The sequence below is a fragment of the Falco punctatus genome (genome assembly GCF_963210335.1).
Source record: "Falco punctatus genome assembly, chromosome: 7".
Lineage (NCBI taxonomy): Eukaryota > Metazoa > Chordata > Aves > Falconiformes > Falconidae > Falco > Falco punctatus.
Genome location: NC_137587.1, coordinates 20,059,552 through 20,083,433, shown reverse-complemented (window position 1 = coordinate 20,083,433; position 23,882 = coordinate 20,059,552). Strand labels below are relative to the sequence as shown.

General features: G+C 43.2%; 1 protein-coding gene across 1 annotated transcript; it reads left to right on the top strand.

Moving 5' to 3' along the window:
• Positions 1 to 1,707: 1,707 nt before the first annotated feature.
• ARG2 (arginase 2) lies at positions 1,708 to 23,875 on the top strand. The gene is made up of 8 exons (XM_080396474.1): positions 1,708 to 1,958; positions 2,057 to 2,129; positions 14,981 to 15,158; positions 15,995 to 16,154; positions 20,797 to 20,891; positions 21,022 to 21,126; positions 22,585 to 22,721; positions 23,544 to 23,875. The coding sequence occupies exons 1-8, from the start codon at positions 1,842 to 1,844 to the stop codon at positions 23,747 to 23,749; spliced, it is 1,071 nt and encodes a 356-aa protein (XP_080252600.1). The 5' UTR covers positions 1,708 to 1,841; the 3' UTR covers positions 23,750 to 23,875.
• Positions 23,876 to 23,882: the final 7 nt, after the last annotated feature.

Here is a 23,882-nt window from a genome sequence, read left to right as displayed (position 1 = left end):
GTTCTCTTCAATATTTTTCAGTTATTACTTCATATGTCTCGCCTGGCAGTGACATAAAGCTTACAGCTCTGTAATTTCCAAACCATCATCCTGACACCTTTACTCTTTCTATTTGTTCTCCCCCTCCCACAGTGCTGGAGTGTGTCCGTTAGCTTTAATTGCAGGTAGCATCTTTCCATGAGCAATTTACTTGATTCATGGAATTTTCAGAGTTCCTGGGAGGGCACTATATATATAAACCTGTTAAATTGTAAGGGCAGTGAAGGAGTCTTTAATGGACATGAGAAACCAAGGGGTGTTGAAGAATTGCTGCCAAGATCTTTGCTTGGCCTGGCGGCGCGGGTGGTGGGTGACACTGGTGGAAGGCTTGCGGTGTGCCCAGGGTCTCGGCAGGACGCAGGAGCTGAGGGATGGGATGGGCTGGAGCTCTGAACAGAAAACGTGAGCTGGCCTGGAGAGGAAAAAACCAGCAGACTGTGAACCGCAGAAACAGGGGAGAAAATGTTGAAGTTAAAAAGAGGATGAAAGAAGTTTGTAGATGGAGTGAAAGTGGAAAAAACAATAAATTGAAAGTGGAGTTATAGGTGTTTTAAAAAGGGGAGAAATGTTTGAAATGAGAGGTGAGAAGGACTGCAGTAAATAAATAGGAGCTGTGGTATGCCAGCCTAGGAGATGGGGACAGGGAGAAGGGGAATGAAAAGCCAGAGGTCTGTGGCAGGAGGGAAGGGAAGTGTGAGCTCCTGGAGGAGCGGTAATGGTAATTCACGAAGACATGGGAAGTTAGAGATAGAGGTGAGGAGAGGACTTGGAAATCTTAAAAAAGTGAAACTCAGTGGTTGTTTTTTTTTCATGTCACTGTCAAGTCTCACTTTAGCCATGTTTGTGTCCTGTCATCTCGTCATGAACGCTGCCAGCCTTTCTTTCAAACGTGTACTTAAGGATGCATGTTTGACAGGCAGGAGGCACCTTGCCTTGTCACAGAAGGGAAAGATTTACTAGTTTTTAAATCGTTTCTTCATCCCTAATCCTTCAAAAGAGCTGTGAATAGGGACAGCGAGAGCTTTCGGAACTTGTGAATCATCGCAGGCCGACACCCTGAGATCAGGTACACAGGGCAGGTGCCGGAGGTGGCTTTTTGTAATGCTTTACCAGGGTTATCAGACGCAGGGGCTCGCCCAGGAGCAGCGCTCCTGCCAGGGGGCTCTCGGCAGCTCAGCGGGGCCAGCCAGGCGGCCGGCAGCCCGCAGGGCAGTTACCAGTTCCACCATTTCATTCCCACCGTGGCCCAGCGGGCTGTACCCAGGGAAGGGGCGGCATTCCCCGAGACCCTCCCGGCGTGCTGTGCCGCTGCCCCGGCCCCGGGTCTGCCCGACGCTTCGTGCCCGTCCCCTCGGCAGGGCCAGGAGAGCCGGTGCTGCAGAGGGCCGACGGCGAGGCGAGGCGGGCCAGGCCCCGGCCGGGACGCGGCGGCCGGGAGTGGAAAAACCCCGCGCGGAGGAGGCCGGGGCGCGGCGCCAGCCCGCGGGCGGCGCGAGGCCGGGCGGAGGGGGGGGCGGGGCCCGGGCGGGGCCGCGGCAGCCGCGGCGGCGCCGCCGTTGGACCGTCCCGCTCCGCCGGCCGCGCCCCGCCCCTTCCCTCCCACCCGCCCCCCGGGCTGTCGCGCGCTGAGCCGCGTGCGTCGCGGGGGGGGGGCGGGACACACCTCCGGGCGCGCGCGCTGCCGTTGGCCGGGCGGCGCGGGGGTGTGAGGGGCGGGGGCGCGAGCCGGCTCCCGGCGCGCGGGGCCGGGGACCGTTAAAAGGCGCGGGCGGCGGCGGTGCCAGGCGGCGGCGGGTGGCACCATGGCGCTGCGCGGCGGCTTCGCCCGGCTCCTCCGCAGGCCGGCGGACGCGCGGCTCCAGCCGGCCAGGCAGGCGCGCTCCGTGGCGCTGGTGGGCGCCCCGCTGTCCCGGGGGCAGGTGGGCACCGCGGGGCCGGGGCGGCGGGCGGGGCCGGGGCCGCGCACCTGGCGGCGGGCGGCGCTGGCTGACGCGTCTCCCTTCTCTTTGTCTCGCAGAAGCGGCGAGGAGTGGACCACGGCCCCGCTACCCTCCGCGCCGCGGGGCTGGCGGAGCGGCTGGCCGGACTCGGTGAGGCGCGGCGGGGGGCGGGTGGGGGGCGGCGGGCCGGCGGTGCTGCCCTCATCCTCCCCCGCCCGGGCAGGTCGCCCCGCACCGCTCCCTTCGGCGGAGCGTGACTCAGCCGCTTGCCGCCGGCCCGGGGGGGTGGGGTGGGCGGGATGAGCTGGTGCAGACGGTTCCCTCCGGGGATGACGGAATCCGGAGCGCCCCTGGGCCAGCCGTGCCCGGGGTACGGCGATGCCGCCGCGGGTGGGGGGGAACGTGCCGGGGCGCCCCGGAACAAAGAGAGGTGGGTCCCCCGGGGGCGGCTGCCTGGGGGCTCCCGCCCGGCACGTCGGGCGCTTTGCTGGCGCATGGAGCCCGTGCTCTTCCCACTTGGCTTAAAGAGAAGCTAGAGAAGCAGGGGCCGTTCAAAACGTTACGTGCGCTCGGTGTATCCAGTCAAGTCATAGCCTTGGCTGTGCTTCTCCATTTCTCACATCGTGTGTTTTCTTTTCCAAATTCGTTACCAGCTACTTAGCTCGTTTCTGAAATACTTGTATGCTTCCAAGTGATAAAATTAAGAACTTTCTGGCAAATCCTCAGATCTGCGTACCGAAGTCGTGTCTGAAGCTTTGCTTTGAAAACGCTTGCAGATAGCACTGTGTGAATGGATATCTGGTCTTTTCACTGTCACCACTTCTTATTCAAGCAAATCTATGCGCTTATTTGTGTTTCAGCTTTTTATATCTATTGCTTCTACAAGCTGAGCCCTGCAGAATACTGTATCACGGTTATTAGAAATAAGACGTGAGGGGTAGGCACTTGTAAAGCTGAACTCAGTCTTGGAGAACCTTTAATCTAAAAAGCATTACAGAAATCTGTACGATGGATGGATCGCAGGGGTGGACCACAGAACTGTTTTTTTCTGCTCTGTGTGACTAGTGTCAGCGGGGTTTAGATGCATGCAGAGGAAAGATAATTGCTAATAACCCTCTAGCAAGCTTAATTCTGAATTTTAATATCCCTTTAAAACAGAAGCTATCGTTCTGTGCAGCTCTGTAAGCGTATCCCACGTATCTTATGATTCACAAGCCAAAAAGTCCCAGTTTGCATTCAGAGGAGTAGATATTATTTTCCTGTCTTAGTTTTGTGCAAAGTTGATGTGTGCCATCCTTGGCAGTGCTTGAATTCTAGTGAGCATGATCTGTAACCTCTCTATAACACAGATTATGTTATACATATAACACAGGAGAGGGTGTCTAAAAGAGATCTTACATACTGCAGTAAAAGCAGGTCTGGTTGTTGCTGAGTTTATGTAAAACTAACAAGTTACCAGGTTTGAAAATACAAAAGGAGGGTGTTATTCTAGACAAGGCTGTAGGCAGTTTACTTTTTTTATTGATGACAGAATTTTGTACTGGAAGGCTTGAGGTTTAAGTAGTTTGAATCTAATATTTCAATTTTGTAAGAATTCTTTAACACAAACCCCAGAACTAGGAAAAAACCCTCATTATTATGACAGAAGCTCACTTCAGTAGGAACTTGGAGAAGGCAGAAAGAAAAGAGAATACAAGCCCTTTCTGGATTCTAGTAACAAGAAGTGGAGATAGAAATGAAGCAGGTTACGCTAAAGTAAGTGGAAGGTGGAAAGTAATTTCAATGTTAGTTGCTTATGGACTGTTTACTCATTAGTCAGTAATGCCTGTGGAGGTGTTTTCTTGCTGTTCCCTTACAATTTTTAAAGGTTCTGAGATATCTTCCTCCTGCAGTTCCAGTTTCCTGTTGCTGATGCATTCTTCCACTGGGGTAGGGTTTTTTCAGTCAGTGTCGATGTTTATTGCTGCTTAAATCTCAGCAGCTCTCTTACGAAGAGGTTCAGATGGCTTGTACATGGATTGTAACAGGTTCTGCTGTGAGGGCCTGTCCTGGAACAGTGACAGCCACCAGCATACACAGAATTTTTGTTTATCTTGCAAAGACAATCTGCTTGAGGGTAGGGTGGTAGATTGAGGAGGACACTACCATGCAGCCTTTTGTATTGTTCACATCTGTTATTCATGGGAACTTAACAAATTATTGTTTTGGGCTGTGGGCTGTTTGTTTTTCTTCCCTGGGCTGCCAGGATAGATTTGTCTGTAGGACTGATACTAGTGCCATTGCTTGGACTCCTGTGGTGCATTGAACTGGCAGTAAAACTTTAGCTGCTTTCTTCTTTTTCTTTTTAACACTAGGATTTTGCTTTTCATATACTCTGGCTCTATCACCTCCTTCAGTGTTATTTTCATCATTAATTTGGATATTCTGTTTATCTGTTTTGGTAAAAGAATTAATAATTTTAATGGGACGTTGTTGTACGTGTGTGTGTGTTTGTGTAAGATGATTTTCCTTGTTATTACAAGCTTGGAACCAGTAACTCTCAAATACCATTGCCCTCACTTGTTTCAAGTGGAAGAAATTCCTGGTGATCAGGTTCTTCTGTGTGCCTGAAGTTGTCAAGTTTAATTTATTCATTTTCCATGCATATATTCAAATTCAATTTGACCTGCATAAAATGAAGATGCTTTGGAATCCCTAAGATGTAGTATTCAGACAGTAAGATGCATGGACTGCATTTGTTCATGTGTATGTATTTTGTTACTTTGAATATCAAGCAACCACATGGCATTTCTAATGTTTGTATGTCTGACTTAATGACTTCTGTTGGCAGTGCTTGAGCCACATCAGAGGGAGTGAGAACAGTAGACCTTTGCTACCTTCTTTTTGTGCTGTTTTCATTTTGCTTTCACTGACTGGTATCTTTGGGAGGGAATGTAACTGTCCCTTTCACCCTACCCTAACATCTGTTCTTCGGTAGTCCTGTGGCAGCGTCCCGAGCTGCTACTCCATTTCCTATTTTTTGGGGTATCCCTCCCCTGAAAGAGACTGTGACTGTACCTACATGGTATGATAAATTCTTGGCTGCCTAAAATGATGTCTGCCTATCAACGGCTTGTTTATGCCTAGGCTGAAATATGAGGAGGGAGCTCAGAGGCAGATGGTATCACTAGTCTGTACCAGACTGTCAGAGATTAATCTGAGCCACTGTCTTGACTTTTATCCCCTTGTTAGAAGCAGCGAGAACACTGTTATGTATTGGTAGTAGCTTGAGGCGTACTCGGGAAAAGAGTTAATGTAGCAGAAGTGTAGCAGAAATTCAGCTCCTAAGCCAAAAACAGTGGGTGTGCAAGTCTGTAGCAGGGATAATTTAAAATAAAACTGACTAAGCCTGGGGGGCTTTTTATTCACCTTGGTGATGTTTGCCTCTACTGCTTTTCCTAAGGGAAACTAAATTATTAACATCTTAAAGGACTTTTCCATCTTGCCAAAGAAGTAGAAGTGCTATATTAAAATAGCAAAGCATAACTCCCTGGCATGGGGGAGGAAAGAGTACAAAGCTTGCAGAGCTGTGTGGTGTTCTGGTGGTGGAGAAATGGGTGCAATATGCGGAGGTTTTTGGACTTTCAGTGGTCAGAATCGGGGAAGATGAGTGACAGATGCGGTTGACTTGAGCTATAGAAGGTGCAAAGTATGAAGTTCTTTTAAAGTGAGAGTTTCTTGGACCTTTCCTGTTCACTAGCAGATTAGGCAGAGAAAATCCAGAGTGTTGCCTAGTCCTCTTACTTGAAGGAGAGAAGGACCATTCTCAGATTTTTGTAAGTAATATATAACTCTTGAGTTAATTACCATAGCCTTTGAGGTGACCTAGAGCACCTCTGTTGTTGCTAACACGGGAACATTAGTATAAAATTTCTTCCTTAGTATTCATTCTTATATGTTGACTATTGTTATTTTCCTTCTTTTATTTTTTCTTTTTGTTTTTTGGGTGTTTTTTGTTCTGCTCATTTAGAGCTGGATGTGGCTGGGTTGCTGAGTTTAGTCAAAATTGGGTTTGGATTCTAGAATTGATTAACAAAGTTTGGATCAGAGTTACTGGTTTGAGAAGTTAGTGGATGGTGGAGGCCATGTGGCTTACAGATGGAAGTAGAGTTAGGCTTGTCAAAGAGAATGACCATCATATTACTATTCTTTTGTTTGACTGGAACAAAGCCCTTCAGTGATAGGATTCAGGAGGTCAGTGTAGTGACTCGGAAAGGAGTAACCTCTAAAAGAGGAATGGAACTGCTAATACCCATGTGACTGCAGATATTTTTCTGCTTTGCCCAAAACCATTGGACTCCTACTGACATCTGCTGCCAAAAACAGCAATTCAACTGTGCTGTCTCACCGACTTTGTTCATATGGTTAGTTTCAGTCTTAACAATAAATCGTGAAGCAGCTTCTACATATATCTCCTCTTTCCCCACCTAAATCTTAGGTGAAGAGTTTAGAAGGAAGATAAATAATCTTTCAATTTATGCACCAAGGTATGCGTAATGAAGTAACTGGTGCTGAGGTTCAGCAGATATAACTCTTGCCAGTCTACAGCTGCAGTGTTGGGAAAATAATTTTCATCAGCCCATCCAGTAAATATGTTTAAACAGTTGCCTGTATCCCTGGAGACTGGTAAACTGTACAATTCTGCTTGCCCTATGGTTGAATGAAGACTGAACCTACAGACTCATTTGACAAAGATCCATTTATGTTGGAAACAAGATCTGTCAGGAGTTCAGTATTCTTGGATTAGAATCTAGTTCAGTTTTGCACTAGCTCTTAAATCAATTTCTCTTCAAAGCTCAGTATTTTAAACTTTAAGACTTTCTAGTGTAGTAGAGCCAGTCAAATATCTCTAATCCATAGAATTCCAGTAAAGTCTAAATTTATTGTGTAGATAATGTCAAGATCTGTCTTTTTTTTTTTTAGTCTTTTTGTCACATTTTCTGCTGTTTAATAAAGTTGAAATGGGAGACAGACAAAATTTTAAGTAACTGCTGGCACTTTCAGCAGCATGTTTAGTTAAGTATCTGCATTGTTGAGATAAGAAATGCTAGTGTTCATAGGTTCTTTCTGATGATGTAAGCTAAGTCTATTCATTCGCTAGGAACATTCTCATGAAAAAATCAGGATAGCATAAAGGTATTGCTAGACTAACAGCTAAGTCTTCAGCCCTACAAAAGCAGAAATGGAAATGCCTTTTTTTTTCTTTTTTTTTTTTCCTAAACCAAGCACCCCCACCCCCTGCTTGCCCCTCTTTCCCCCATCACTGAAACAGCACAGGTAAATGGCATTCCTCTTCTTTTTCCTTTCATTCCCTTGGACACAAGCATGCACAAACACTTCTCTTTAATAACATCAGTAAAACATGCTTATGTAGTACTGCAGATTATTTCCAGAACTAGAATAAATGACCTCTTTTCATTTACATGGAGATAGAGATCCAAGAGGCTCTGTTATCCTGGTTTACCGCTGACATGTCGATTAGCCATGATTGGTTCGCTTCAAAGACCTGTGGTTTGACAAAAATCAAAGCACAGTCAAAGAGACTGATTGTAACTGGCATTAGCAGTGAGTCTTTGAAATGATGCCGTTGCTGGAGCGCATCCCGGGCAGATGCCACTCCCCCCCCCACCCCCCGACCCCGGTGCAGGAAGGCAGCCAGGAGCTGCCCTGTACCCAGGCGGGCAGGAGGAGCCCTGCCGAGGCTTTGGGGGACAGTTATTTTGGGGAGGCTCCCCTTGAGGCTGTGCCAGGTTGATGCTTCGTAACAGACCTCATTGCCTAGCTCGCCTTGAGCACAGGGTGCTGAGCTCCCTAGAAGGGGAGGAGTGTGCTTTGACAACAGTTATGGCTTATCTTCTTGAATGCTGTACCCTTTGATATTTGCATGGTTACAATTAGCTTTAGAAGTTTCTAGAAAAATGCCAATAGTGAAAGTACATGGCGTCAGAGCATTCCTTGCAGTAGGTCAGTTCTGATTGTCTTTCCTTCCCCACATGGATGGAGGAGTCCACGTGATGACTTTTGCTTCGGAATGAAAAACTATATTAGCTGTTGATTTGATGTTTGTTTTTTCTCTCCCACTTGGCTGGTGCATATTCCAGGTTGTGCATTATCCATTAAGCTGGCTTTGAAAGAAGCTTTGTTAATTTGGGGTAGAGTTCACTCGGTACTTTCAAATACATGTAAAAAAGTTATGCAGGTTGGGCAACCGGAATTGATTATTTCTTCCTAATTCTTCAATAAAGGGAGATTAGATTCAAGGAACAAAGAACCGAGCTCTTGAGCATCTTGTATTTCTTCGGGTTTATGGTGATGCCCTTCAGACTTTATATTTTTCTATTATAAAATTAGTTTTAATATGAGACTTACCTGATTTTCTGCACCCATAAAATTATTTCTGGATTGGAATAAACTCAGATCACATGCTGTTTTGTTTTTTTTACCATGAATGATGTTGGAGGAGAGGAGTTACTGGAGAGGGGCACAAAGGGAGGTGACAGAGGGAAAATTTAGGTAATGAGTTGAGGTTTGATCTGCTTCATGGTGCATGGAATCTGTTATTACTTTCTCATTTGACACTTCAGTCCTGTCTCTCATTGTGGACTCACAAGACCAAGATATCTGTGGCAGGTATGTGCATATGTGAATATGGTACAGAGGATTATTTTTGGATGGAAGGTGGACACTTCCGTTGTAAAACCACCTGGTGAAAAGCAGGGAATGAGGCACTGAAGTAAAAAAAAAAAAATCAGATCTCTCATTTGACTATGAAGAAGTGAGCTGGTTTGGTGTTAGTTTCTTGCAGCTGGTGAGAGCAGGGGAGAGAACTTCAGTAATGTCTGATACATTCTGCTCTTATTTCCTCTCGAGTATTACTTGTGTCTGGGTTAACTAATGTAGTAACTTCTGTAACAACGCACAAGGTCCTTGTTGAGGAGAGCTGTTTCGGTATTGTGAGTTCCTGTGGCTGTGTCTACTTGTGTTCTTGTGTCAGGAACTGTTTCTGGGATAAGCTTATTTAAAGGGCATTAGAACTTGTGCAGGGTTTGTTGGAGGCGTGGCAGACCACAACCACTGCAGCCATGTCTCCTCTCTGATGCAAGCCACGTGCAAACGTTTCCCAACACCTGATGCTGACTCTTTTGGAGACCTCTTCAGGTCAAGTGCACAGGATTTCGTAAGAGATCAAAGTTAAATGATTATCAAGAAGAAATGAGGTGGCTGCTCAGTTTAAGGTCAGAAAAAATATATTTTTTGGCTGAGTTTATGTAAGGGACAACTTGAGACTACAGACTTGGGGTAGCAGTTGGAATTGAGTTTGCTTGTTGTTGCATGAGCTGAAGCCTTTTAAACAGGTATGGATACAGAAACCTTGTTTTAAACCAGACCTTTCAAAATTCTAAAAGGTAGGGTAGAAATTACCAAGATGTGAACTTGCGTTTTAGGAAGCGAAATTTTAGAGCTGGCAGAAACCTACTGAGCCAGCAAATGTCTGTATCTAATAGGAGATTTCTTCCAGCAGATACTCACTTTAAAGAGACTTGGATGCTGTGCATTGAACTTCTAAGCAAGAAGGTTACGATTAAGCTCGGCTGCTGAAGTCTCAGTCTGTTGTAGTGGGAGCCTTGCTAGCCTAATTGCATACTTTTACTTTATATCAGTATGAACTTTGTATAGCTTTGATACACACGCACTTGAAATAGGCTTCAGAACGCACTGGTCATAATGAATTGAGTCGTTTGTCAACATGTTGCACAACAGCCAACAGCGTCACTGAGAAGGGATTATGAAGCCTGTACCATAAGTCAGTGAGTTTATACTGAGAAGAAGGGTGGTAACAGCTTGTAGCCCTTTTGTTCACAGGAAGGACAACGTTAAGTTTGTCTGTAGACATTGTTTGTAATACTCGTTGCTTCCTGAAAAGCCTTTCTGTCTGATGTGATTCACTGAACAGGCTGTAATCTGAGAAAACAGTTTGCAGGAGCTTTCATGTGAGCAGTTTTATGTAACACACACTATGATGTAAGAGCTAGTAACTGTGGGATTTCCAGATTCCTTTGAAAGTAGTTAACAGGGTTTAGTAACTCAGAAGAGGAATGATGTAATTTTCCCATTAAGTTAGGATTTTTTTATATTATTTTTTTACCTCTAGTTCACAAATACCCAGTGTAAACAGGCAGTGTCAGAAGATCATTTCTATGTCGTGTTCCACATGCTTTTGTTCCAATTGCTGCTTGCTGCCTAGGAGAGCCATTATAATTTACAGTAGCATGCCATTGGGCAATGGCAGCAGGCAGCCTGGATTTTGAAAGCAAATCTCCTACTATCAGATTGCTGCTTCTGACTTCGCAGTATCCTAGTAGAGGAGGATGGGAGGGGATCTCTCCCTGCTGCTGCCCAGATGTTTTTCCAGTTAAATGCCCCCAGACATATGAGCCACCTGCTTTTACAGAACAAAATTTTCTCTTAAATCTGTGTAGGGAAATGTCTTGCTATAGTAACTGCTGCCTACTGTACGTACTGAATAAATGGATTGTATTTTGCTTCAGATGATAGGAAGTGAACATTACCATTGTCATATAACTTGCTACAGGGCATCTCATGTCCCACTTAAAAGCATCATGGGGTTGAGCCCGAGTGCTATATTAATAGCTTATTTGAAAAGGCATGCAGGAAACTTTATTTTCCTGAATGTATTCTTAATTTGTATTTCTGCCTTTTTTCCCTAAATACAAGTTGGGCTCCTACTTACGAAAAATGTATATAGGTAAAGTTCTGGCTATGCAGGCTGAAGAAACAACTGCCTCCATCCCCTGGTCTGCTAGTTGAATGCCTGTGTGACCTTTCCCTAACCTGTTCTGGTCAAAATAAGTTGACCTAGAAAAGATCTACTGTAAAAAATACTTCAAGCTAATGAATTCATTTTTTTGGTTGAAATGTGCCCCCAGGCAGGTCTGATGAAGCTCTCAGGGTTGCATTGAACCACTGAGGATTGCACTCCTAAGCTGTAGGAGAGACGTGTGTTGCTTTTACACACTAATTATTCATACTAACGGGAGGACTATTGTACATATATGCACTTATTTATGTAACTATACTGTGTGTGTGTATTCAGATTGACACCTTTATGTCCCTCGTATCTCTTCCAAGCTCCTGTACCAGCAATAGATGAATCCAGCCTTTTTTTTTTTTTTTCTTTTCTATTTATTTCCCTCACCTTACTGCAAAAAGTGATCTCTTGAGCAGAGAGTGCTGATGAAGCTGACTTGCATGGACTTGGTTGTTACAAATTTGCTGCACTGCTGGTAATTGACTGATGAATCAAACGGAACACATTTTTCATTTGAATATACTATCTGTTAAGAGCTTGAAAGTGGAACAAAAGACTTATTTAAATCATATTTAATTTCATATTATTTAGTTACTAGCAAAATGTCTGTGGTGTTTAGTCTGCAAGTACTGTATGGTACTACTTCATTTAAAAATAACTTCAATCTTGGCTAGACCTGCACTGCAGCACTGACAAATGGTGTAGATGCAGTGCTTTCTAATGAATGCAAGGAGGCTGGCTTTTGTGTCTGTCCACACCTCTTCCTAGCTTTCAGAACTTGTATCTACTGTCCTTTAAAAGACCCGTATATATTCTCCTATATGTTAACTTTCTGTGCTGATTTAAAAAGCTGCTTGTTTATAGTTATTGGTATCTTAAAACACAGTGCCTCAGCTACCGAAGAAATTGCGTATTGTTTGGTGTGGTGGATTATATAAATCTTTCGCTAATGGCTAAATAACTGCAAGATCCACCAGTTGCACTGCGCTGCAGCATGTCTGTCCATTGAGCAATTTCTGTGTTGGGCAAAAAATAATGTAGTTGAGAAAGAAATTTAAAAAAATTAAATCTTTAAATCAAAACTATGTGCAAGCAGGCAGATGACATGGAAAACCATTCAGGTCTAAGTATTAGACTAATCTAAGGCACTCTAAATAGAAGCTAAGAAAATAGATCAATAACTACTTTAATAAATGGACAAATTATTTTTCTTTACTGTTCAGTAAGCATTAAGACAAATGTACATGCTCATTTTGTCTCTAATATCTGGTCAGTCCTAACAAGTATATGTGCACATATGCACATACACACTTCTAATCACTTCAGGATACGTGGTTTATTTTTGTACTGTGAATTTTTTGTGTGTACTGTCTGTTCACTAAGCTCTCCTGCCCCAAGGCCACCTAATCATAGCTTTCAAAACTCTAGGCACAATGAAAAAACTAGTAGGAAGAAAAGACATTAGTAACGTTTGAGGACTGGATTAGTGTGTGCTTCTGATATTAACTGCATTTAATTGCCTGGTTGGCTGAAAACATTCATATCACCCTGGAAAACGAGGTATCTTTTTCAAGCTCATAAAAACAGTGGGCCTAAGTAAAAGGGAAGCACAAAGATGAGAAAAAAAGCTGCTACAAAGTTTATGAACTCCATCTGAACAACAATAAACTTCTGAAGATGATAACAAAACCTGAAGACATCTATTGTCTATAACAGACATTAGGCTTTTTTATAAAAATAGAGACATCTTAATGCAGGTGGTATGAGAGTACTGTTTGTGCAGAAGGTTGACAAGATCCCAGAACTCTGCACTCGCAAAAGTATAGATATGGACGGACAGACACATCATGCAGTACAAGCTGTATGAACCTGATGTGATCGTAAGAAATTAATAGCTTTTTTATTCAGAAGCTGAACCATATCTTTTTGCCTTACAGATGGGGCTGGGAGGAGGGCAGGGTAAAGAAGAAAGGAATTCTTGCACATAAGTGATACTTCTCTAAACACACTTGCCTAGAATCTGACATGTTTGGTGTGCCTTGAGCATAACTTGAAGAATCTTAACCTGTTTCCTGAAGTGCTGTGAAAGATTGCATGATTGGTTCTTTGTTTTAAACTGATCCAAAGATGGAGCTTCATGATGTAATTTTATCCTTTAATGGGTAAAAATACTTGTACAGTGTCTCCAAAAGCTCTTGATACCTATTGAATGATGTGATAGCTTGAAGTCTTGCTTCCAAAATTTGTCTCCTGGGCACACTCGGGTACTTTCATCAAACTTTGAAATACTGAAATGTGTAGCAGGGTGCACGTGCATGAGAAGTAGCCTTGCAGTAAGACATAAAAAAAAAAAAAGATTGTTGACATTCATTGAACATCTCTCAGAACTCAGCTCTTTTCTGATTCTGCACAGCAGCAGAATGAAATAGGGTAAAAAAAAAAAATGTAGTGGTCCACAGAGATCAGATAGCACATTTAAGTTAAACAAATCCAGTGCAAAATTCCAGAGCCGTCATCCTGCTGGCTAATTAGGTATTGCCTGAAGGAAGAAAACAATGCTGTTGAGTGCCTGTGTTGCCTTTTGAAAACCAGGGAGCAGTATGTCATGGTTCTGCTTACTGCCTTAAGTCTCTGCAGATAATGTGTTTTCTCACAGAGTTGCTGAGACTGCATTTATTTTATCCTTTGCTAAGTAGCTGTGCTCAGCTGCCATGTCCTCTCCTAGCAAATACTCTGACATCTGTCCATCTGTGTCCCTGCTATAAAAGGTATGCTCTTGCCTTTCTCGTACGTGACTCAACCATTGTCCTTCTTTTCATGTTTTTCTCTATGTTACTTTCGCATTACTTCTACCTAGTAAATTCACAGAGCCCATTTCCTAGATATTAGGCTAATGGCTTAATGGAAAGCATTAAGCAGGAAGCCCAGAGCCCCAGGTGGGCTGTTTCTTCCTGTTTTGCTTGCCTTAATGTCTCAAATTGCCCTGTTAGGCACAGGATGGCAAAAGGCAGAATGTCAGGCTCTAGCCTGGATGCTTTGAACTGCAAACAGGCTAGCGATTTTGAGGAACAAATGGGACAGGCATGCCTGGTATTCTGGGTGGTCCTGATTTACTAAGCCACTGTTGGTGTAGCTGTAAATACCTTGGGGCGGTTACAGTCCTCATCACTGCCTATCTGAAACTGAGAGGCTCTGGCCTGTGAAATACTGTTACAGATTTTGATAGCTAAATGACTATTATTAAGAAAGCATGTGGTATTGGACAGGAGACCTTCAAAGGATAAGCTCTATAATGTGTATGAAAAAGAGTTAAACTTCAAATGCAGCCAGTTAATAAGTATGCTCACAGTTGGGTGGAGGAAGGAAACCAACACTCAAAAATGTTTCCTTATTTTCTATTCTGTGAAGACTCCTTTTCATGGAAAGTAGTCAGAAAGACATTTTAAGAAAGGCTGAGTCTCAGACCCAGCATGCTGTCAGGCTTCAATAGCCAATTAAGTTGTAACTGGCAACGATAGGATCTCAAAAGAGGGTTGGGATCAAAACCCCAGAATTAAAATGCTTTCTAGAGTATCTTGTGTTGAGAAAATGGACAGGTTCTCTTACAAAGCGTTAGTGCACCCTCCATGGGGTTGCCTGGAAGTACTGTAAGAAAATTTCTGTTATTGGTAACTTGGCACTTTTGTGCCTTGAATCTTGTGGGGTTTGAAAATGGAAAAGAACTGTTAGGACTTGGGCATAGATAGTGAGATGTGTAGTCCTAGGCATCTTTGATCAGCTGAGCTCGTTTAAGGCTGTGTATGATCTGTCTAATTGGGAAGGAAGATGGCAGTACAAACTCTGCTTTTCCATGTTAAAATTGCCAGGAAATAATGAAATCCAAACTGTTTTTCTAGGTGACTTTCTATGACTGTCCCATCTCATCACTAAACTAAAGCCACAATACTTCTAAGCTTTGTAATCTGTGAAGTTGTGACAGTTGTTTGCAAGGGCACGCAAACAGTCAAATTAATCCATTTTCCCCATTGGTTCTTTCATACTTGCCCAACTGATTTTCTGAGCGGACTGTATTTTGAACATTTCTCTGAGCACTTATTTCAGAAACTCACTCTCCTTTTGCTGCTGTTTCCAGGATGCCAAGTGTATGACTTTGGAGATTTGAACTTCACTCAAGTTCCCAATGACGAACTGTACAACAACCTGATACTGTATCCGCGGTCAGTGGGTTTGGCCAGCCAGGTACTGGCTGATGCTGTAAGCAGAGCAGTAGCCGCTGGGCACAGATGTGTGACTGTAGGAGGTGATCACAGGTGAGCTGAACTAGAAGCAGTTGGTGGTGCATGCTGCAGGTTGACACTTGGAGTGTAAAAATTTAATTAAGGGCACAGTGGGAACCACTTGGGGTCATTTCCTGGCAATACCATAGGGTAGCAGCATTTTGCTTTTATTGCTGGGGCTTTTAGAATGAAACGCTGAAGACAAATACAAAAATCTGACCTTCTAAGACAGTATTACTTAGGTCCAGACTGTTCTGTGATACATGGACATATAAATGAGGCTTTCCTGTTTGGGACATTTTTGTGTGCTCAGGTCCCTTTAGGAACTGTTGTTCTTTATGCTGAATGTTTAGTGATGTGTCTCTTTTTGCCCCTCAGCTCTCAGGGTGTCAGCTCTCAGGATGGGTTTGCAATGCCTGCACACAGACCATTTTGTAATAGATCTTAACATCTGATTCTTTTTCCTCTTTTTCACTAACCTGTGATCTGAGAATTGGTTGAAGAAGGCGGAGCACATAAGAATGAATTGTGGGGGGAAGTGTCATGACTGGAATAAAAAATGGGTGAATAGCAGAACTGATGAGTGAGCACACTAGGCACCCTAGCTCCACCCTAGCTCCAAATGATCTCTTAGAAGAGCTCTTTCTCATCGGTCGCTACTAGTATACTGTAAAGTTACTTGGAGTCTCCTGGAATCATGGTAGCGGTGTGCCACACAGTCTGTATGGGATGCACTCTTTACTGTCACAGACGTCTGATGTGTTGAAACATGACAAAGTTGCTGACTGAAGCTGCAGCGACTTTCCGTTATCCTTGTAATTGTTCTGAAGGAGAAATGGTGACTAACGAGTTTACAACTGTACTTCCAGCTTAGCGCTTGGTTCCATCAGTGGCCATGCACGGCAGTGCCCACGCCTTGGCGTGATCTGGGTGGATGCGCATGCTGATATCAACACCCCTCTTACAACTCAGTCTGGAAACCTCCATGGACAACCTGTCTCATTTCTCTTGAGAGAGCTTCAAGATAAAGTAAGTATCTTGCTCATATAGTTGGCCTACATTGAAATCTGCAGAGCATTTTACTACTTCTGGTGTGAGGTGCTTTATCTGCTGCAAATGCAGACCTTTTTTATCCAAGTACAAGCAAAAACATGTATTATTTGTGTGTGTATACATGCACATATGTATACACATATACACAAATGCACACACACACTTAGAAGCAAGAATGAGAAAAAACTTTGCTTTGTGTTAGCACCCTCATGGGCTGTACGGTAAGCCAGAGTTGACACAGACCGTGTGCAGCAGCTGGCCGCAGTGCCATTCCCACGTCCCGCGCGGCATCAGTGCTGAGGCTGTGCAATGGCAGCAATTCTACCCACGGAGCGGAACCTCCCCCCAGCCGAGCCTGTGGGAGCTGTGCTGAGCTCGCCTCCAGCAGCAGCTGGTTCCTGCACTGCTTGCTGCCTTGCGTGCTGTTTCTGCTCAGTTTGGCTTTTCTGTGTTTTGACAACTTTGGGGCTGTTCCTGCATGATCTCTCCTAACTGGCTTCTCTGGTGTTGGCTCCACCAAAATACTACAAACCAGAATAGCTGTACCTGCTTACAGGGTGTTTTTAAAGAGAGTCTTTTGTCTTGAAAGAGGTCAGATGATCAAAAAGTGCTGTTTACTGGGGCACATGGAATGGCCCGTTTTTGCTACTGTCAAGATAGTGAAGGTTGCCCTAAGGCCTACATACTGTGTCTGGCTTAGCTGCAGGCTGAACCTCCCTATACCGGTACCCGTAGCATCTACTGGAGACACTGCAGTGGCAGCCTGTGCATCGTTCAGTAGCCGGGGCCTTTGCAGTAGGGACTTGGATCTGAGAGTGCTTCTGCTGAAGCTTAGGCTGGAGAGTAGGAGCAGGATCAGCAACTGCAGGTTGAGAATTGGATGCTGGAGCTGCAGAAAACCTGGCTTTTATTTTATTCCGTCACTTTGCACTGCTCATCATTTATCTGGGATTTCCTTTTTCTCTCTGATAAATTTTGGGGCTGCTGTGTTGATTGATGGAAGTATGCCTCTTCCAAGTAAGATCAAGCATCTTTAATGTCTTTATGGCTATTGAGGGATACCATTGTGTTGGTACCTGTTTGGCATAGCAAGATTGCTGTCATCTAGTAAAGCTTTTCTTTTCTTCTGCAAATTCTTCTGAATGAATTCCATCCACAAGTTGGTAAGAGTCATTCAATGCTTTTACTTACTTTCTTCTTTGTAATAATTCGTGTATGGTCTCTACAAACACAGTAGAATTCCTGAAGTAATGCAAAATTAATGGGGCTTCCTGAAATACCCCTGGGATGTGAGAAGGTTAATATAAGACTACTGTATGTCTAGTTTCTTGCCTAGAAGTTAAAGGGGGTGATGGTTTGGAGGTTTTTTTTCCCTTTTTGGTAACTACCCACTTCTGCAGGAGAGATGGGAAGACCAAGAGAAAATTCTGTAAATTTTGGAGCTCACAAGGTGAACAGTTTATGTCTTGGTGAGAACAGAACAAAACCAAGTTCTTTGATAGCTGAGCAAAGAGGAGAAAGGCAGAATAAGATACGCTGCTTTCCTCTTTTGTCTGTAGGACAAAAGTATTTAATTGGCTTCCTGTGTATACATTGTTGTTGATCTCTGGTCTGCTGGGCTCCAGTTCTTGAGCAGCATGGAAAAGCAGTATTTATTTATTTATTTATTTTTAGAGCTAAAAGAAGACTGTGAGTTTTCTGGGGTCAGTGTGGGAGCAGGCCTCTTGCCAGCAGCAGTAGTGAAGAAAGAGTAAGATTAGGCTATATTAGAGGAGAGTTAGTCAGGTGTGGTGCTGGTTATGAGATCTCATCACAAGCCCACCTAAATTCTAGCTATCAGGAAGCCTATGCAGCAACATCTGACACAAGCAGCTGTATTTGCAGCTACACAAACAGGTACATACTTGTTCAGAGGGTCTCCTCTCCACACTGTATTCCTTTTTAGAGGGAGGAAAACCAACATCTGTCCTGCTGGTACAAGAAGGTTTCTAATTTTTAAACAGCTGTTTAGCAGTAGTAGAACATGTCTTTGACAATAGTTTTGTCTGGCTATGTACCTGACTTACTGGAGGGAACAGGTGCATGTGGCTCACTCTCTTGCTCTTATCCAGTAGAGTGGTTGTGTTGGTAAAGGGACAAAAAGAGAACGTACCATCCTTCTTTCCTGACTGCTTTGCAAGGATTCTTTCTGAATCCTAAAATTGTCTGCCACCAGGCAAGAAGGCTACTCTGCTCTAGGCTCGCTCTGCTAAGCATAACTTCTTTCTCAAAGCAACAGATGAACTAACCAGTTGCACTTTGCTTTTCAAGGAGGCTTCTATCTTGTCAAAGGGTACGTAGCATAGCAATGTGAGGACAAAACAGATTTTGGGGTGAGCCCTGTATCGCCTTCCCTGCTTTCACTCATGCTGTGAAGGTATTTTTGAGCAACTTCTCCCCACCATGACACATCTGTGTGTACGCTTCTCTGGGTGGGCTCCCAGAATTCCACCAAACTGGCTCTCTGGGTCACAAAACTTTGTCATCAACCTAACAGGGAGCCAAGTGCTAACTAGCCTTCCTGAGACTGTCTAGATTGTTTTGTAGAACCACAGAGAACAGCCCCTTTGAGGATATAAAAAGAGAGCAAAATAGCCTGCATGATTAAATTTTACCTTCCTGATTCACTGCCCATCCCTGCTAACTGGTACTGCTCTTCCTGCATCTCCAGGCTCCTTGCTTTTCATTCCCTGTCAAGAAGGCATGAGACCAAGATAGTGGCGTAATATACATCTCTCTTGGTGGCACAATCTGTTTAGACTGTTCTTGGCCCCATGCCAGCAACTCAGTTTAGCTCTTTGCTGGGTTAATTTTCAGATGCATCCAAATGTCCCTGCAACTGCTTAAATCAGCAAAACTGCCAAGCACTCCCCAGGGCTGTCTCAAGTCCCTCTGTTTAGGTGTTCTCTCACCTGTTTTCAGAATCCTTTATGTGTCCAGGGCTAACAAGCTTGGTCAATGCTGTACCGAATTAAACGTCCCCCTGCAGCAGACAACCTGAAACACACAAGTGATGCTTGTGGCTGTGAAAAATTTGGCCAGGTCCCTGTAGAACAAACACTGGTGGGTGTCTGCACAGTCCATTCACAGGCTGTCGGCTGCTACTGCTTCGTTCAGTTAGCTTCATGGGAGCACTGCATGGTACTCTTCAAGGCAAGGTGGCTCTTTGGGGTTTTTAAAAAATGTTTAAAGTTAATTGCGTTGCTTTAAGGGAAAACATTTTATAAACATAATCCTTTGACTGGCCTTCCTCAAACCAAGCATTAGTGCTGGGGCTTCTGGAACCATTCAAACTAAACTCATAAACTGCTATTAATAACTTACCCTTACACCTTTTTCTGATGCCAATTTGGCTTTACTATCGGCAACTCCTCTTCTGTTGCAACAACGTAAAAAGAGAGCCTACCAAAGGAAGTTAAGGCATTTCATTTTTTTATTTAAAGAGAAAGACGTATAATTAAAAAGAGCAGTATTAAATCTACTGAATCACTGATATTATCAACAATATTATCAATACTGTGCTCAGGTTATGGTATAGTGATGGGTTTTACAGATACAGCTTCATTTCTGAGACCTGGATTATTTTTCCTAGTTGTCTCCATTTATCCCTCTTCTGAATTAATGACTGCAGAGAGTTTCAGGTCATTGACCCAGAGTAACAAGTGATTTTATAGTATGGGCTTATTTAACCCCAATGTAATTAAATACAGCTATGGGGGTGTAAGCCTTTAAAAACAAATCCAAACACTGTAACTGGAATATAATTAGCAATTGAGAAGTGTAAGAGGGGGGAAACAAAGCCTTCTTGCTGCTTGATAGCTGTGTTGGCTGTAGCCATTTTCAGAGCTGGGACAAGAAACCAGAGTCAAAAGCAGTCCTAAAGAAATCTCAGTTAAAGCACTCCTAAAATAGGTAGGTATTACTAATTGAAGGATTTCTGTAATTGCAACCATAACTATTTACCAAAGCTGAAAAATTACATCATCGTCTTTCATTTGCTGTCCTAGACCTGCTCTCTTCAGTTCTACATTAAAAAACGGTATGATGTAGCTGAGTGTGGAGGCCTGACTTCTTGCCATGCCTCCCCCACAACTTCTTACTTTGAAGCTGTCCATGTCTAATGTTGTTTTAGCAACAAAGTTTGCGTGACTTTTTGGTGATTCTCCTAAAAAAGATACAGGTGCTTTGGTTTTCATTCTTCCAGTTAAGTCTGATGTACTGGGTCAGTTACATGACATTGCCATTAAAGGTACTAAGTGATCTGCATTGTATCTAGTTTCTTAACACTCCCCCTCTACATTTACTGATGCCAAGTACTTATTGCTTGTGGATTTGGGCTTTTTGTTCCTCTTCAAACTGGAAATGTAGAAAGTTGAAAACTTCATCCATTAACATTCAACTCGGGTAAAATAGTATGACAAAAGTAGGGACTGATTAAATCACTCTCAAGTCATTTAAGTGTCTCTGTTTAGACAGAGAAAGGATGCTATAAATAAATACAAAGTTTTGAGGGAAGCATTAAATACAGTTTTGTTATGTATGTCATTAAACTAACCTAATACCAAACCTTGGCTTGCAGGTACCACAGCTTCCTGGCTTTTCCTGGGTAAAGCCCTGCCTTTCAGCATCTGATATTGTGTACATTGGTTTGAGAGATGTGGATCCTGCTGAATAGTAAGTTGACTTAAAGGATTTTTGTTAAAAGGCTGAAATAATGAGCTGCTTTCCTCATCGGGCTGTTCACAAAGGTTGCTAGATTTAAGCTTAGGCCAGTAATTATTTTTACAATTCTTTTTTTAAACAGCTATATTTTGAAGAACTATGACATCCAGTATTTTTCCATGAGGGATATTGATCGCCTTGGAATTCAGAAAGTTATGGAAAGAACATTTGAACAACTCATGAGCAGGTAACAAAACTATTACCTGATTTAAACTACTCTTGTCATTCACTTGTTGAATACCTGTTTTTCTGAAATTTAAATTCAAGTGAAGGTCACCCTTGATGTAAGGTGGCTTAACAGAACTCTTTAAGTGTCCAGTAAACAGTAAAGTCTTAGCAGTGACTTTAGTCCTTGACCTCCACATCTTGAACTGGAACCATTTGATAGTGTTTGGCAAAAAGCTACACAATGAGTTACATTAGTCAGTGCAGTTGTGGCTGGTTTATATGATTTTTTTTCTGTTTCTTGAGGAATTCCGCACATTGCTGCAGGTTGACAAGGTCTTTGAATCAACTCTGAGTCCAGGGTATACATTATACAAAAAAATCTGTATCTTTATGTATCTATATAGCAACTTGAATTCAGCTGTTGGTACAAGAAGTAGAAGCATTTGATGGCTTCCTCCTTAGACTGTGCTCACATACGCTGTCCTGATGACAACCAGCTGCCGCTTTCAGTTCGGCTAGTGAAGGTCACTGTAACCGCTCCCTTACTCCAGTTCAATACTGAAGTCTTTGCTAACCTTGCTCAAGTTTGGGGAACCGGATGAGGCAGCAAATAGTGCTACACTAGGGACACATGGTGAGGATCAGAGTTAAAGGGTAACCTCTCACAGGGTAGAACAAAGTCCTGTAAGCAGAACAAGGTCCGTAGATCTGTGCTGCATGCTGTTATATCTAAAGGTGTGCTTGCCCCTCCTAGCTGCAGTTGTGCCAAGTAAAGAAGTTGCTAATCCAGGTACAGCAGATGATTAGTAGGGAGAAGTAAGTTGGAAGTATGTAGTCTACCACTTAAATAGCTCATCTGAGTGACAAGCAGTGACCTATTTGTTAAGCTGTCATTGGTTGCCAGACTTCATGTAGTAAGCAACTAACATCCTAGGCTTACGTGACAGAGTTTAGAGGCAGCTTTGTCTTTAAAACCTGGCCTGAAAAATGTGGAATGCTCCATTCATCTTGATGATGAGCTGTCTATGAAATCAAGCTTGGCGCTTCCTCCATCCTAGATGCCACACAAAGCAATGGTTCAGCCTTTCACCCTGGCTTTCTGTACAAAAGGAGAAAAGGCTAGATTATGTCGTACATGTCTGTACATTTTTCCAGCTAAGGAGACAAACACCAGATAAGATGGTTAGAACTAAAGTACTTATCAGCCAATTCACATCTGAGCAGGTGCTCAATGAAACTAGGAAGGCAAACTGTTTTCCCAGTGTGTACTGGAGAAAGTTTTAAGAGTTTCAGAGTCCAAAGACATTTTTTAAAAAAATCCTTTCCAAATATATGTAAGACATGGTATAGGACTTAAGGGGGACCTTTAGCATCATGAACCATCATCCTGCTTTGCTGATCAGCCTGGACAGTAAGAAATACATGTAGAAAAATTCTAAGGTTCTGACATTGCTTTTCCTGTTTTATTCTGTCTCAGGAGACAGAGACCGATTCACCTGAGTTTTGACATTGATGCTTTTGATCCCTCATTGGCTCCAGCAACTGGGACTCCTGTTCTAGGTGGATTAACTTACAGAGAAGGCATGTACATCTCTGAGGAAATACACAACACAGGTAGGAGCTGACCACTGGTACTAGACTAAGCAAGGACAGAACAAACTACATTGAGCTTGTAACTGTGTAACTTAGTAAGATAAATGCAGTCAAAGCTAAGGTGCCTACATTCAACCTTCAGTAAGGGAAAAAGAAGCCCTACAGATGGGCAATACCCCATGTGTTGGAAGCAGCTTAACAATCAACAACTTCAACTTACCAAAAGTAAATAAAACTCATAATATGATAACTAATGCCAAAAATTACTTGGTCATCTTGTATAATACTGTCCCTTATTCCTAAAGGTGAGGTGAGATATAAAAAAGGGCACCTGGAATAAAAAAATGGATGCAAACAATTTTAAACAGTTTGAAGGTCCGTTCTAGGATTCAAAGCTAACAAATCAAGCTTTCACTAAGTATACTGCAGCTGATTCAATATAAGGATGAAAAAACCCCACAACTAGACAAGAGTCAACAGAATGATGAATAGGATGGCAAAAAAAATACTAGCTGAGACTATTTTACATCACCTAATTTTTGGACTAGGAGAAAACAAGATTAAAAAATACTCCTCTCCTAAGTTTATGTGGAACATCAAGCTTATTTTTGTGAATGCTAAAAGCATGAACGAGTGAGGTAGTGATGTCATAAGAAAGAACCACACTGAAAAACACAAACTTGCATTTAAGAATAACCTTATTCCTCACCTGAGAGCCCATGTTACTTGTCTAAGGGGTAGAATAGTATCAGGCTTGCTGCAATGAATGAAAGACCACAAAAGAAACCCTATTAGAGATGTTACCCTTTTTCATAGTAACAAAGCTGTAAATAATTTTCACAGGAATGCTTTCAGCTGTAGACATGGTTGAAGTCAATCCACTGCTTGGAGCTTCTCAAGAGGAAGTGAACGCAACTGCTAGTCTTGCAGTCGATGTGATAGCAACGTGCTTTGGGCAGACAAGGGAAGGAGCACACACTGCTTTTGATGAACTCCCAACACCCAGTTCTCCAGATGAATCTGACAGTGAAGAGCAAGTGAGGATTTAAGAACCTGAAGTGTCAGGTACATTGGACATTACAGAGCTCTGCTGAGGCACTTGAGTGAACAGATTGTCAACACTCGGCAAATACTGTTAACTTCTCAATTTTTAAATAAACTAGCTTTTCCACTGATTGGTGG

Bases quoted from the DNA above. Each gene is read 5' to 3' on its own strand.
- ARG2 (XM_080396474.1), top strand. From the start codon at position 1,842: ATGGCGCTGCGCGGCGGCTTCGCCCGGCTCCTCCGCAGGCCGGCGGAC. The intron at 1,959-2,056 runs GTGGGCACCGCG...TTTGTCTCGCAG, and splicing joins CCCCGCTGTCCCGGGGGCAG to AAGCGGCGAGGAGTGGACCA. The intron at 15,159-15,994 runs GTGAGCTGAACT...CTGTACTTCCAG, and splicing joins ACTGTAGGAGGTGATCACAG to CTTAGCGCTTGGTTCCATCA.